General features: G+C 44.1%; 1 protein-coding gene across 1 annotated transcript in view; it reads left to right on the top strand.

Annotated features, from left to right (window-relative positions):
- Positions 1 to 210: 210 nt before the first annotated feature.
- Positions 211 to 13,254, top strand: part of LOC120954695 (carbonic anhydrase-related protein 10) — a 55,000-nt gene continuing 41,956 nt past the window's right edge. Inside the window, exon 1 of the mRNA XM_040374866.2 lies at positions 211 to 567. Within this exon, the coding sequence (XP_040230800.2) occupies positions 507 to 567 (61 nt within the window). The 5' untranslated portion in view covers positions 211 to 506. The remainder of the gene's footprint in view (positions 568 to 13,254) is intronic.

The following is a 13,254-nucleotide window of genomic DNA, read 5'->3' as shown; positions in this document are numbered from 1 at the left end:
AATATTGATTGCGCCCGAGGGGTTATGCAAACGTGTGTGTGTGTGTGTATGGCAAAATTTCCGTTTTACAGAGCGAACAGCGCGCTTCGGTTTGGAAGCTAATCAGCCAAAATATGAGTAACGATCGACGGGCTCCAACGGGCTGCTGGCAGAGAATTTGAATAGCAGCCGCCAGACGGCTCAGAAAACACTCAAAACCAACCCCCCCCCCCCCCTCCCCCCAGTGCCAGTGCTAATAAAGTGTCTGTGTGTGTGTGTACGGTCTAAATGGTGTGATTGCTCGAATGCAGCAGTACGCAAATGTGTGTCCACGGTGTGTTACTAGCAGGGGACGAAATTGGCTGCTGCTGGCGCTGCTGCTGCTGATGGCGTGAGCGCGGTAGAAATCAAACCAAACCCAGAATTCGAGTGTGAGTGGGTGCATACCTAACATAAAAAATTAAAAAAAAAAAAAATAGTGCGACAGAGAGCATCGAGTGAGGCGTCGTCCCCAGGTGTAACGAGCCATGTCAGTCATGCATCCGAGAATCTTCCTAAACGTTTGCTTCCTGCTAGCGCTCGGGCTCGGTAAGTTGCGTCTGCTGCTGCACTTTATCTTTCACCTCTCGTTGCAGCTGCGACCCGAAGGAATGTTCCAGTGGGGAGGTGAGGAGGGGTGGAACTTCCCTATCAAAGGCTGGTGGTATTACAGGCCAGGTATTTCATTTGCAAAGGATTTTTCACTCCGTTTGCGTTCAAAAGCATTTCGGCAAACAGTGTTTAACCGATAAACCTGGGTCGGAATGTGCTTGTGCTGTGTGTGCTGTGGCCAGTGAAGAGGGAGGGTGTAGAAATTTCCTCTTAAAGTACGCTCAGGTACGTTGAAATGTATCGATTGACGTGCAGGGTTGAGATGGGAAAGAGCAGGTAGCACACACCAGGTATAACGTGGCGCAATGATATTTAAAGCTAAATCGTTCAACCACACAGCTGCCGGGAGGAATCACTCATCCAGTCAGCTTGAAGGAATCAGAAGTAGCATCCCTCTCTGTCGCAATCCTCCCCTTGAGGGCTTATTTTCCAATATCCGGCTTCAATTTTGACTTTGTGGTGTTTTTTTTGTTTTTTTTTTGTTTTTTTCGTCTCACACACCACTGTCTTAAGAACACAGTATGGGGCGCACCCTCGTGCTGTGTAAGAACGCATCGCACCCCAGTTTTGCGCGTGGTGAAGCAAGCATTGCAAACCCCCAACCCAAAAAAAGGCACATGATTGCCTGCCGATGATGATTATGCTGATGGTTTGGAGCTGCTAATGAATGAACGGTACCGAACGTTCCCTGGTAGTAGCTCATGCACACACACACACACAGCATCAGCTTCACATCCGGTCGGAGTTTCGGTTGGAGTAGTAGCAGCAGCAGGCCACCCCACAGCAGCACCAATCATCAATGTTCATCCGCTTTCAACTGGTGAAATCTATTGTCGGAGAGCGAGCGACCGATCCACCGTCGCGTTTGTGGTCCTAGCGCATGCGATAGCGATACCCGGGGAGGGGTCGAAACCCTGCAACACCTGCTCAGCCCTCCCCTCCCTCTCGGCTGGCCCAGCAATCACATGCGCCTCCGAAAAGCCAGATTCATTTCCTGTTCATCGAAAATTCGCCTCCAAAGTCTACGGCACAAAAAAAAAACAGCCCAACAGAAACAGCAACAGCAGCACCTGCCTATTGTGGGCCCCTTCTCTTTCCCTCTGCCACCCAAGTTGAGGTTTTAGGGGCCGATAAAATGCGTTCGCAAAACTGCACGACGAGCTGATGACGGCCGAGTGCGCGCGCGACCAGTTTCCAAGCGCTCCAAGGGTGGAGAATAGGAACGGGAGAGACAGGGGGGGGGGGGGAGGGCGACAAACCGAGCAAATTTCACTGACCACAGAAACATAATTTGCATTGCCATTCATGCCCCTCCTGTCCCTCCAGAAACCTTCGCACTCCTACCACCAATCGCACAACACCAAACCGATTGTGTACGACCACTCGACGAGAGTGTATCATAGCGTGTGTGTGTGTGTGGGAGAGTGACCAGGGAGGGGTAGAGGGAGACGCCAGTTATACCCAAGCCGATAGCCACTGGCTATTGGCATGCGTGCGCTGGAATATGTGTACTACTGCCAACCTCATCATAAGCGGTGAAACGGTTCGTTTTGGTTTTGTCCCCACACATACAGCTACACAAAGACACACCAAAGGTTTGTGTGTTTTCCTTTTTTTTCAAAAATAGAATGAACATTTGTGTCCCTCCCTTCCCTTCGGTCGCACTGATTTCCGGTTACAACGGCTAAATAAACACCCATTCGCCCTGTGCCCATTGCCACCTCCTCTCTCTAATTAGTATTAATTTTAATAAAAATCTCATAATTCGGGTAGATTTAATTATATAGCCCCGAGATTGAGAGAGATAGACACCTCTCCAAAGGGGCAGGGGAAGAGCAGGAGGTGTGCTATAACCTTTACAAAATCCTTTGTTGACCTCCCCCCCCCCCCCACGGGTTGATGAATTTAACACGTTGGGCAACAGCGCTACCTAGTCACAGTTTGCTCTGTTGCTAGCGGCACGAATAGGAAAGTCGAGGATATTACACCACCGTTATCAGCTGTGTGTGTGTGTGTGTGATCCGTGTGTACCGGATTTACGTGTTTTGCCCACTTGCTCCACTCTCGATAGAGTTGTAAATGTTGACGGCACGAAAATGGCCAAAATCACGCATGAAAATGCACGCAAGAAATCGTTTGGAATCTTTAAAAATGATTGTTTGCAATGCGGTGTGCCTACCTTTAGGCGTTTCATTGCGGGCGATGCCTTATTTTTTTAAACAATTCAATGCAGTCTTTTTATCTACTAATTAACCTATCAATGATTTCAATTCAAGCTTATCTGTTGCCTGGAGCATCTATTTGTTTTCTATTAATTATATATATTGTTTTTCAAGACTCATTAGCTTATATTATAAATATTATGTTGCATTCAAGTTCTTTAATTCTGGCCTTACCATTGCATTTAATGAGCGAATCCCTATGTTAAGTGATGTTTCTATTTCTGCAAACATCTGTCAGCATTTTTCAATTAGTTTGCACATTTTAAATTCATGTTCTTTAGTATCTATCCTTCCACAACAAGTTCAATTTGGATCAGTTGTTGCTTTACATTTTGGCTTGAATTTTAGTTTTTGACATATCATTTTCGCATTTGCTAATATATTATGTATTCGTAAACCCCAGGCGCCCTCAGCACTTTGAAACGCGTCGCTCTTTATTTTTCAGACCTGAGTTTGTCTAAAATCCTTGTATTGTGCAATCGTGAGGAAAACGCACGAATATTGCTCGGTACTTTGGACCTCCAGCGCCAAATAAAATAAATACACATCGAACGTAACGTATGAATATGAACATGAATACATCTTGGAATTTAGGTTTTTACTATCAAAATTTCGCCATATTTCGTTTCATGTAATTGATTGAGGCTGTTTTTAATTTGAATTGGAGGGAAGAAGAAAGATTAATATTGACATATCAATTCCATTTGTTATTACTTCCAAATAAGGATAGATTTTGCACACTAATTGAATGTTTGGAGTCTATTTTTGACATTGATTTTGAAGCGAAGGGCATACTAGTTTTTCTTTAGATGTCTATTGATCAGTAATGATGGTAGCTTTACACCATCAGAATAATAAGATTTAGATCTCCTTTAGCTTTGGATAGGCCAAGTTGGTTCATACTGACTCTTACAGGCCTATTATTTTACTCGAATGACATTCGATTCCGTCGGAAGCACTCGAGTCGACCGGGAGACAAATTGGTATCGTTTTCGCCGTTCGAATCGATGAAGGTTTCGTCGACAGTTTTGTTCTAGCATCTGTCTGTTTGACAGTTGGTCGAAGCAACCGGCGGTCGGAGTGTGTGTAAACAAACGGATTCAGCACTTCTTTAAAATATTTTTTTCCATAATTTTGTTGGAAATGGGGTAAATATGAGTGATGAGAGTGTTGATAAACTTATGTTAAACTTAATTACATACGTAAACAGTGACTTAAATTCTTTGTGAGGTTAAATTTGCGCGTTTCCGACAGCTTGAGCTGTCGGCAGAAAATCTCTCGAATGCACCTTCCTGTTCGAGCCACACGGTACCGATTTTTACTTCGTCGACTCGAATCTGCCGATGAGTTACTCGAAGCGGACCGTCGCTAGCAAACGATACGAAAATGAACATAATAAACGTGCGAGGAAATTTTCTCGAATGCCGAACGCAATATAATAGGCCTGTTAGTCCACCTTTTGGCCACATGAACTCGGAATGTATTTGATAATATGGCCCTCTGGTGCAGGTCTCTATGTTTGTGATGCCTTATTAGTTGTGCAAATGTTTCTGTGGTTCTATCCCAACTGAACTTGGTTGTTTGTCTTAGAGAGTTGGTGAAAATTATGCCTAAAATTCTTAAGCAAAACTCTGAGCGAATCCAATAAATATTTCTCTAATACCTTTATGAGAGCACAAGTGAGCTGCAATTACTGCATTGCAAGAACGAGTTCCATAGCCCGTTATAAAATGTAAACCTTCTATGTGGCGTAAATGTCCTACGCGGACAAGCCCGGCCTATACAGGCTTTCGAGACTTAATTCATTACCACACAGCCGGATAGTCAGTTCTTGCTACGGGGGGACGGTCCATTCTAGGTTTGAACCCATAACGGGCATGATATTCGTTCGTTCGAGTTGACGACTGTACCATGGGACCGTCCGAAATGTAAACCACACAAACCTATCGATCGTTTATATAGAAAAGGAAAAATACGCCTAAAGGTATGCACAATCGGTAAAAAAGATTTTAACGTTCCTCGGTAATGACAGTCCATTGCAAAAGCGAATGACTGCAAAAAAACATCATAAAAACTCAAATTGAAGGTAAAACCTGTTACTCATCTAGTTCGGTAGTATATGACACACTGTATGATTTTTGTTTCGCTGTGTCACTGTGACGCTTAATTGTTGTGGCAAGAAACAAGTTTGGTTCAACAGCACACACACACACATATCAGTCACTGTGCTGACAAAAGTGACTTTAAAGCGCCCAGTGCGAAGCCATCTCTTTAAACTGCCCCAAATATTCCGTGCTGGCCGAGCGAGTGACTGAGTGCGCGCCCGAATGGTATGCAAAACTTTCTGCAACAGTAGTACTGCTGGCGTTTCAGGGGCAGGAGGAGCGCGGACAGTCGAGTTGTGAATACTTTTTGCACAAAACATGTTCCTATTTGCCTGGGCACAAACACTGTGCACACAGCAGGGTCCAGGGTCCACCGAGTGTGTCTGTGTGTGTGTGTGTGTCTTCACACTTCCATCAAGCCCTCTCTCTCTCTCCTTCACCGCAGTGTGTGTCACCCATTAAGCTGCACCAGACGCTAGCAGAGCGATACCTTTCTTTTGCCCGCAGTGCATTGGCGGTGATTTAATTTCATAAGCTTCCGGATGTCCTCAGCCCAAAGTTGTGCCGGCTGCCCTGTCTCCCGATCCTCCTCTTCTCTCTCATACACACACTCAGTGGCACGGTGTGTACGTGCCAGAATATTGTGTCCGGAACTTTTGCAGAAGACACAGGAGCGTACACGAGGACGCAACATCAGGTCCGTTCAGGGTTGAGTTTCGCCCGTGACCACTCTCGTCCACTGAGCAGATTGCTTCGGGACGTACGTATGTGTGTGTGTATATGTTTGGTTAAACATCTCCCTACCTCTTCATGTCCCACTCCCTCCATCGCACCCACCTCCTCCCCCACAAAGATGGCAATCGTGTCGGCAAGTGGCGGAACGTGATCTACACGCAGTCAACAGCTCGTTAACCGGCGGGCGGATATTTGACGGATGAAATAGCCCAAACTAATAGGCTCACCGTCACCACCACCACCACCGCTGTGTTTTGTTTTTGTTTTCTGCTTTTTCTCACTCGCGCACAACCCCAGCAAATAGTGTCCTTGCGTGCGCAACACACGCAAGGAGCAGGGACAGGTTTGCGTGCCGGCAGAATAAAAACGGAAAAACCCCCCCGGTTGCTCGTGTCTCGCACTAAATTCATTAAATATGGAGATTCCCGGTACCGGACCGGAACCTCGAGGAAACTTGCGAGTCGCTGCTTTCCGGTGTGCTGCTCCACCACCCACTTCCTTCCCCGCCCGCGGCACTGTTCCGCGCAGTTCCGTTTTGACGCGTCCGGGAACGCGTCGGCCGTGCCGAGTCTGGGCTGGCTGCGCTGCCGGATGTTGAGGTCGTTTCGGTACGATCCACTAACGCGATGACAGCCCACTTCCGCCCTCTGGGGGGGGGGGGGGGGGACCGGGGAAGGCCCGCCGTGAAGTGAGGAAGTCGGATGGACATATACAAACCACCCGTTTCCCTCCATCCGCGCGTGCACACCCGTCCACATGCAATCTTTTCTCTGCTCACGCACACATCCGGGTCGTGGTGGCTGCGTTTTCCACCGGCCATCGCAGCAGTGAAGGGAGTAGATATTTTATTTAGCTTCCCTCCACACCACACCAAAAACAAGCCCCTGCTTTCTGCGGCCCCCGCCACCGTCGCTCCGAATCCGTGTCCGACTCCGTGCCGTCCCGAATGCTCTCGATGACGGACAAAGTTGATTAGAATTCATCTGCAAACGAGCCTGATTGACGCGTATAAACACACACACACACACGCACACATATACACATTCTAACAGTCGGCATGCCACGCAGTCTAGGGCCACACACACACAGTCGAAATAGGTTCGGAGATTGAGCCGTGAGCAGCAAACGTGGTGATTTTTGATTTGCAATCCATTCCACGGGCCGACCGACCGGTCGATTGGTCGCTTCCTCCACACACAGACACACACCTCGTGAAACCAACTGATGAGAAATCGAACGGCAAAACACAGGGCCAGATATCATCCGTGTTCGATGCGATTTTTTCTTTTTTTTGGAAGGTTGCTTGCTGGGAGAAGATTGCGCTGGTGCGAATGGCGAAAACAGATCAGGCAAAGTATATAAAACAAACACATCTTTCGAACGAGAGGTTGCTCTCCATTGCTAATGACAATCATTGTGCAATTGGGTTGCACGGAAAACGCACGAAGATGAGGTTGGTGGTGGTGGTGATGATGAAGCCCACAATGTCATGCTCTGCTAGCTTTTAATTTGGTTTCTTTAGGCAAAGATTTGTAGCTTAAAGGCACTTTTTGTTGCGTGATGTGCATAATTTTAGGTGGCATTTAGGCAGATAGCAAGCTGTTGGATTAATTTATATAAGTAAAGCATGTACGATTGTCATAGAGCATACCGTATGCAACAAGTTATTTAATTATCTATTTACAATATTATTTTACAATTTTACAACTCAATCAGCGTTATGAAATATGGATTCTTAAAATTGTGGTTTGCATCACTTTTGAAACAAAATCCATATCAGCGTCACCTACTCAATTGTGATAATCAGAGGTGATACTCAAAACGATTGGTGTGAACAATGCATGCTTCGTGACATTTTTGTGACTAACGCTTGGTCTGTCACTATGTCATGACTTTTTTTTACTGTGATCAAAACTGCAAAATGTCACTGACATAGTTATGACAAATTCCGGCTGAAACAAAATCATGTCAGCATCACGAGCTCTACTGTGATGATCAGAGGCGAGCCTCAAACAGTTGGTGCGATTATCACATGCTTGGTGACATTGTGTGCAACCAACTGTTGGTCAGTCACTTGGTCGCGACATATTCCGTCGGTGATGAAACAAAATGAACATGTTTTCACGCTCGATTTGACCCGACAGATAATCAAAACAGATAGAGGGAGAAAGCATGCTCATTTTGTTGCTAGAGCTTACGCGCCAAATATTTTCCAAGAATGTCGTGATTAACGCCGACAAAAATTTCTTGACCAAGTGAGTGTTCAAAAGTTGAGTACTAAACTAAATGTCACCATGCATGTGATTGGTCCACCAACTGTTTGAGTCTCACCCCTGATCATCTCTGTTTTGTACGTAATCTGATATGAGCTTCGTTTCAGCCATGAGTGTTGGTGACTGAAACAGTGGCATTCGGTCATGATAATGTTTGCTTCGGTATTAATCTCAGCTTGTTAGTCAGAGTATCGCGTTGGTCGGAAGCATTTGCTTGTCACGTACGACATGTCATGACGCATTTTCATTGATTATCAGCAATGAGCATCAAGCTACCACGGATATGTTCATTGTTTTCGTTGGTGAAAATCTCGTGATACTCATGACATTTTGCAGCACTGAATTTGAGTTCCAGATGCATTTTTGGCCCCATTGTGTTATCAAGAACACGATCGGTTAACATTCACCATTCCTATCATTTCGATTATCGCTCAGACAAATGAATGTTTCGAGACTAAAAAACGTTTAATGAAAACCTATTGTCAGAAGGAGAAGGGCCTTATAATTGTGTGATGCACACACACTTGTGCATACGTTTGGCAATACAGCATTTTTGGACCGTTCCTCCTGAATTAAAAAAAAATGTGTGTGTGAGTTACGTTGCCAAGTGTTGTTAGACATTCGATGCCGATAGATTTACAGCTGTCAACTGGTGATGAGGTCTGGCTTCAAACCCCGGTAAAAAAACAATGACAGCAGCCCGTTGAAGTGTTGAAAATCATGCTGAAGAAATTAAAAATTACGAACAAATATCGGAAAGGAGTGGAATAACATTTTGCACACCAAACATTTAAACCATACTGAAGAGTGTGAACTATTTTTCTTTTCAATCGCAATGAAAAAATAAAAATAAAAATGTTTAGAAGCCAATCAGCCACTTTCCCAATCGAAGAGGAACGATAGTTGCAGTTGCTTAGAAACAACGGCTGCTTTAAATTATTTCATGAGTGTCCTGCTCAGTAATGCGTACAATATGGCAAAATGTTCTAATTCGTCAGGTACACTAAAGAAAGAACTAAATCAATCGATTACTTTTTTAAGGAAATGGATCATCAGAAACAAAAAAAAAAAGAAATACAAACATCTTTCAAATTTTAAATATTATGAAGACATTGTTCCTTTTTCAGATCGAAGGCACATTTGTGTTTATATCAGCATCTTGGCGGTGCTGGAATAAATCATTTTACTTTTCATAAGAGACATAAGATAACATAAGAGACATAAGAACATAAGAGAGTATTTTCCAATACAATAAAAAAACATAATATTGGTTTATTGTTGTTATTGTTATTTATTTATTCTTTATTTATTGTTTTGTTTATATGTTTTATACGTCTTTTATGTTTTATAAAACCTATGGTTCATAAAGATTCAAAGGCTCCTTCAAGGTTTTCGACTACACGCGTCTAACTATATACAACTATCTAATGCATCGTACTAATGTTGTTTTTAGATTAGCTTGTAATTGTAGATCAACCTGAATGTTGCTAAGGAAACAGGATTTTTTTTTGCAACTAACCTACTCCACTTCTAATAACGGCTTAGAGTTTTCCAAAGATAGTTGTCAAGTAAAAGAGTTTTATATATGAAAGCATTTACTTGTTCTTACACGTTGTGTACAATTGTCTGCTGTGAACAATTAAGTACTGATATCATTGCACCACCTTTCAAACTAAATTTGATGCACCAATTACCTGCAAACAAAGATGTTTCAATGAAACTACATTAGAAAAGATCATTTCAACTTCATTTATATTGATTATCTGTTAAGAAATTCCAGATCTTTACGATTTACGACAAGATTTACGTCTCAATTGTATGAACGTATGTTAAAGTCAAAGCCGAGAGTTTGTCGGACGATTTGACGCCTATTGAGATTTCGACTACCCTCCTCGATTAATTTTCCTGAATGGACTTCTAAATCGAACGCAAATCTAATAGAGTAGTAAAATAACCCTCAAAGTCTCAGCGTTTCAATGTCACCAACGGCAAATCGAATTATTTTCTGAAGGTTTCTCCAACTCGAACCACCGTCAGGTATCGTTGGATTATTTAAATTCAAGTTTGTGTCTAAAAGTATGCAGGTTTAGTGAAAGAAAAAAAGGTCTATATAACGAATACCAACAATGGACTCCACAAACAAAATCTGCTCTGGGTCAGGTGATAGTGATTTTGACCAAAATTCGACAATCGCCTAGCTCGCATCTTTACACCAATTCAATAAAGCTCCTGCTACACAAATATGCTTAGAACGAAAATAAAAAAAAAAACCAATACGTCGTATTATGTCGTAGTCAAAAAAAGCCAATGTTTACAATCCGGAAATACAATCTCGACCATAAAAATATCTCCCCGCCACGTCACATCGCACGGGCTGCACCTTATATAGCCTTTTTTATATCATCGGGCTCATTGAAGCTCAATGGGGTGAGCGATAGACAAACCCAACCATCACCCTCCACCCTCCACGTCGCTTTCACCGCCGGTGGTGGTGGCATTGGGGGCATCAAAATCGCCCCAAGGACAGTTTCGGAATGGATTTCCACCCTGCCGCGGCATTGACACTGACGACTCAATGGTGATGGATTAACTCCATTACTTAGCCCCGGTAATCGTTTTCGGCCGTTGGGAGATGGGCTGGGTCGCGATGCCGCGATGATCGATGGCTGGGCTTAGCACGGCCGCAGTTCGATGGTGGCCCGCTCTCTGCCGTTTCTTCTATTTCATTTCCTGCACCACAAATCCACGGTGCCACCACGGTGGACCACCACCGCCGTCCGAAAAATGGCTCACACAAAAGGTAATTCAATTTGACTCTCGCCACCAGCCCCCCCCAGACCCAGAAGGGAAGACAAAACAAAGCAGGCAGCATCCAATACGGCGGTACAAAAACAAAGGAGCGAAAATATGGCAAGGACAATAATTGCTTTGCATCGGCCGGGGAGACCCAGCGGAGACATTATTAATATTTTGGTGAGATTGTGTGTCTATGTGTGGGGGCTAACAAGATGCTTTTTACCTCGCAACGTAACTGGTTGAATTCTTTGCCGTTTGATTTTACCCAATACGCTACCAGAACACACACACACCTACACAAAGGTGATGACATCGTGTCTTTCTGTTCGTAAGTACTCCACACTAACGGTGGAAATCTTCCCCAGCCGTTTCCCATTCCCATACCGACACAGGCCACATTCAATCGATCGGAAGAAGCGTTCCTTCAGCTTCTTTGTTGTTTTTGTTTAGCCCCGTAGTCGGCCGCCTCCTCTCGGCTGCGGATCGCTTCTGCAAGCGTTCAATTTTCCCCATTATTGGCATTCAACATTCCTCTCCAAGCAGCACACAGGCAGGACGCGCGCACAAACACATGGAGTACGACATCACATTCTTGCTGCCTGCTGGAAAGGAAGGAAAGACACATGAATAACGCTCGGCGAACTCTCGAAAACGATATCAATTTATTACTTCACTTTGCGCCTCGCGCGAGCACTACACACACACATACACAAGAATACTTCGAGAATGGAATGAGGGGGAAGAACAGGGAGAAAGGATCCACGTGGAACAAGAGGCAGCAACCCGTTCGGGAAGCCCAAGAAAGGCGGCGCCACAGCAGAGAAAAGCTGGCACATACTTCATCTCATATTGTGATAGATTAATAGTTGGGATGCCCCAACTATTCAAGCAGCGGCAGCAACGGGTGGAAGTAGGTGTGTGTGTGTGTGGGGGGGGAAACGAGAAGGCGAAAGACACATACTTCCGCTACAGTACATGCCAAACCTTTATCGACAAATCGGTCTGCTCTCCCTCTGTTTAAGAAAATGCATCCGAGACAGTATATTTGCAACATTGAAAAATGTCTTTCTGATGGAGAAAAATGCGTAAACAATTGAGAATCGAGCGCACAACCTGCCGCACACAAAAACCCTAGCACGTACCGCTTGCGCTAGCGAGTGCTTCCGCTCGTGTGGCGTTAGAAATCAATCAGTAGAGATATCGAGCACAATCAAGACCGGATCGAGATGCACTGTGTGTCTTCGTTCGGCAAGTCATTGTTACGCTCGAATGCAATTATGTGGGTATGTATGTGTATGTGTGCATATTTTTATTGAGCAGCAACTTTGGTGCTCCAGACACACAGTGCGCCAATCGCCTAAGACGCAAGGGTTTATACGGGCAGAAGGAAATCTCTACGGTCTTTAGTGTTAAATACTTTGCCTTGCTTGGGTGCACATTCACCTTCTCCTCTGACGATGACTTCTGCCGTACGCCTAAGATAAAAGACTTTTCCTGTGTAAGCCTGTGTGCGACTATGTGAGGTGAGCGAAAAGGTTATCCGTCGCTCTGGGCAGCAAACCTCACACTCAGCTTGCACTCGACGTAATATGGTAGGACGGAGCAAATTGGTCCTCCTTTGTATAGCCATGTACAGACTAATCTAAAATGCCATAAAAAGATCCGCTTGAACAATTTCGTTCTTTTGTTTGTTATTTCGTGCATCATTTGTCTTCTTTATAGTTTTACATTTTCTCCATTAGCATTCAGTAAAAACTGTTATTTTATTTTGAGGACCAAGAAGATAGCATTTTTAAATTATTTAGAAGAGGCCATTTATTTCAATCGTTGTTTATTACGGCCATACTATAACAACCCCTTTTGGAGGAGTGTAATGAAGGAAAATTACAAAACACTGTCTATTGCAGACTCTTAAGCATTTGTGGAAATATTGTGGGAAGTGTGGATTAAATTGTTATTTTTAACAAAGGTGTGGATAGTTTTAAGACATTCAATATCTTACGTAGCGAATAGGTCCAATGCTAGGATAAATAGCGTCTTTTTTCAGATTTTTCACTGTTGAAAGAAGTTGATACCTAGCGTTTTCGTACGTTTGATATTACCAAAGTATATTACCCCTCGGGCACTCCTTTGTATTGGACAAGCCGATGTGCTTGAGATGAGCGTTTAACCCATAGTTGTGTGAAATCAGGTTTGACATAGACCTGATAAAATAAGTTCAACCTTCATACCTCGAAATCATGGATCTATGGAATTACAAAGGCGACCAAGATCATCTTCCCTCTGGCAGTGTTGCTGCCACTAGTCGATATAGAAATTCCGTGATACCATTAGCACTTCTGCTAGGTATATATGTAGGACCTCTAAGTATTTCGATCAAGAACGAACATGCTTTCCCTCGTCTGTCAGCGTGTTTGATACCCGGTTTTCAAGAAGCGATGTCTTCCAGCGCACAGGAAATAGCAGCAATAATACTTAACAGTCTGTTTTGCC

This window comes from Anopheles coluzzii, chromosome X (genome assembly GCF_943734685.1).
Source record: "Anopheles coluzzii chromosome X, AcolN3, whole genome shotgun sequence".
NCBI lineage: Eukaryota > Metazoa > Arthropoda > Insecta > Diptera > Culicidae > Anopheles > Anopheles coluzzii.
This window is presented reverse-complemented; position numbering and strand designations above follow the sequence as displayed.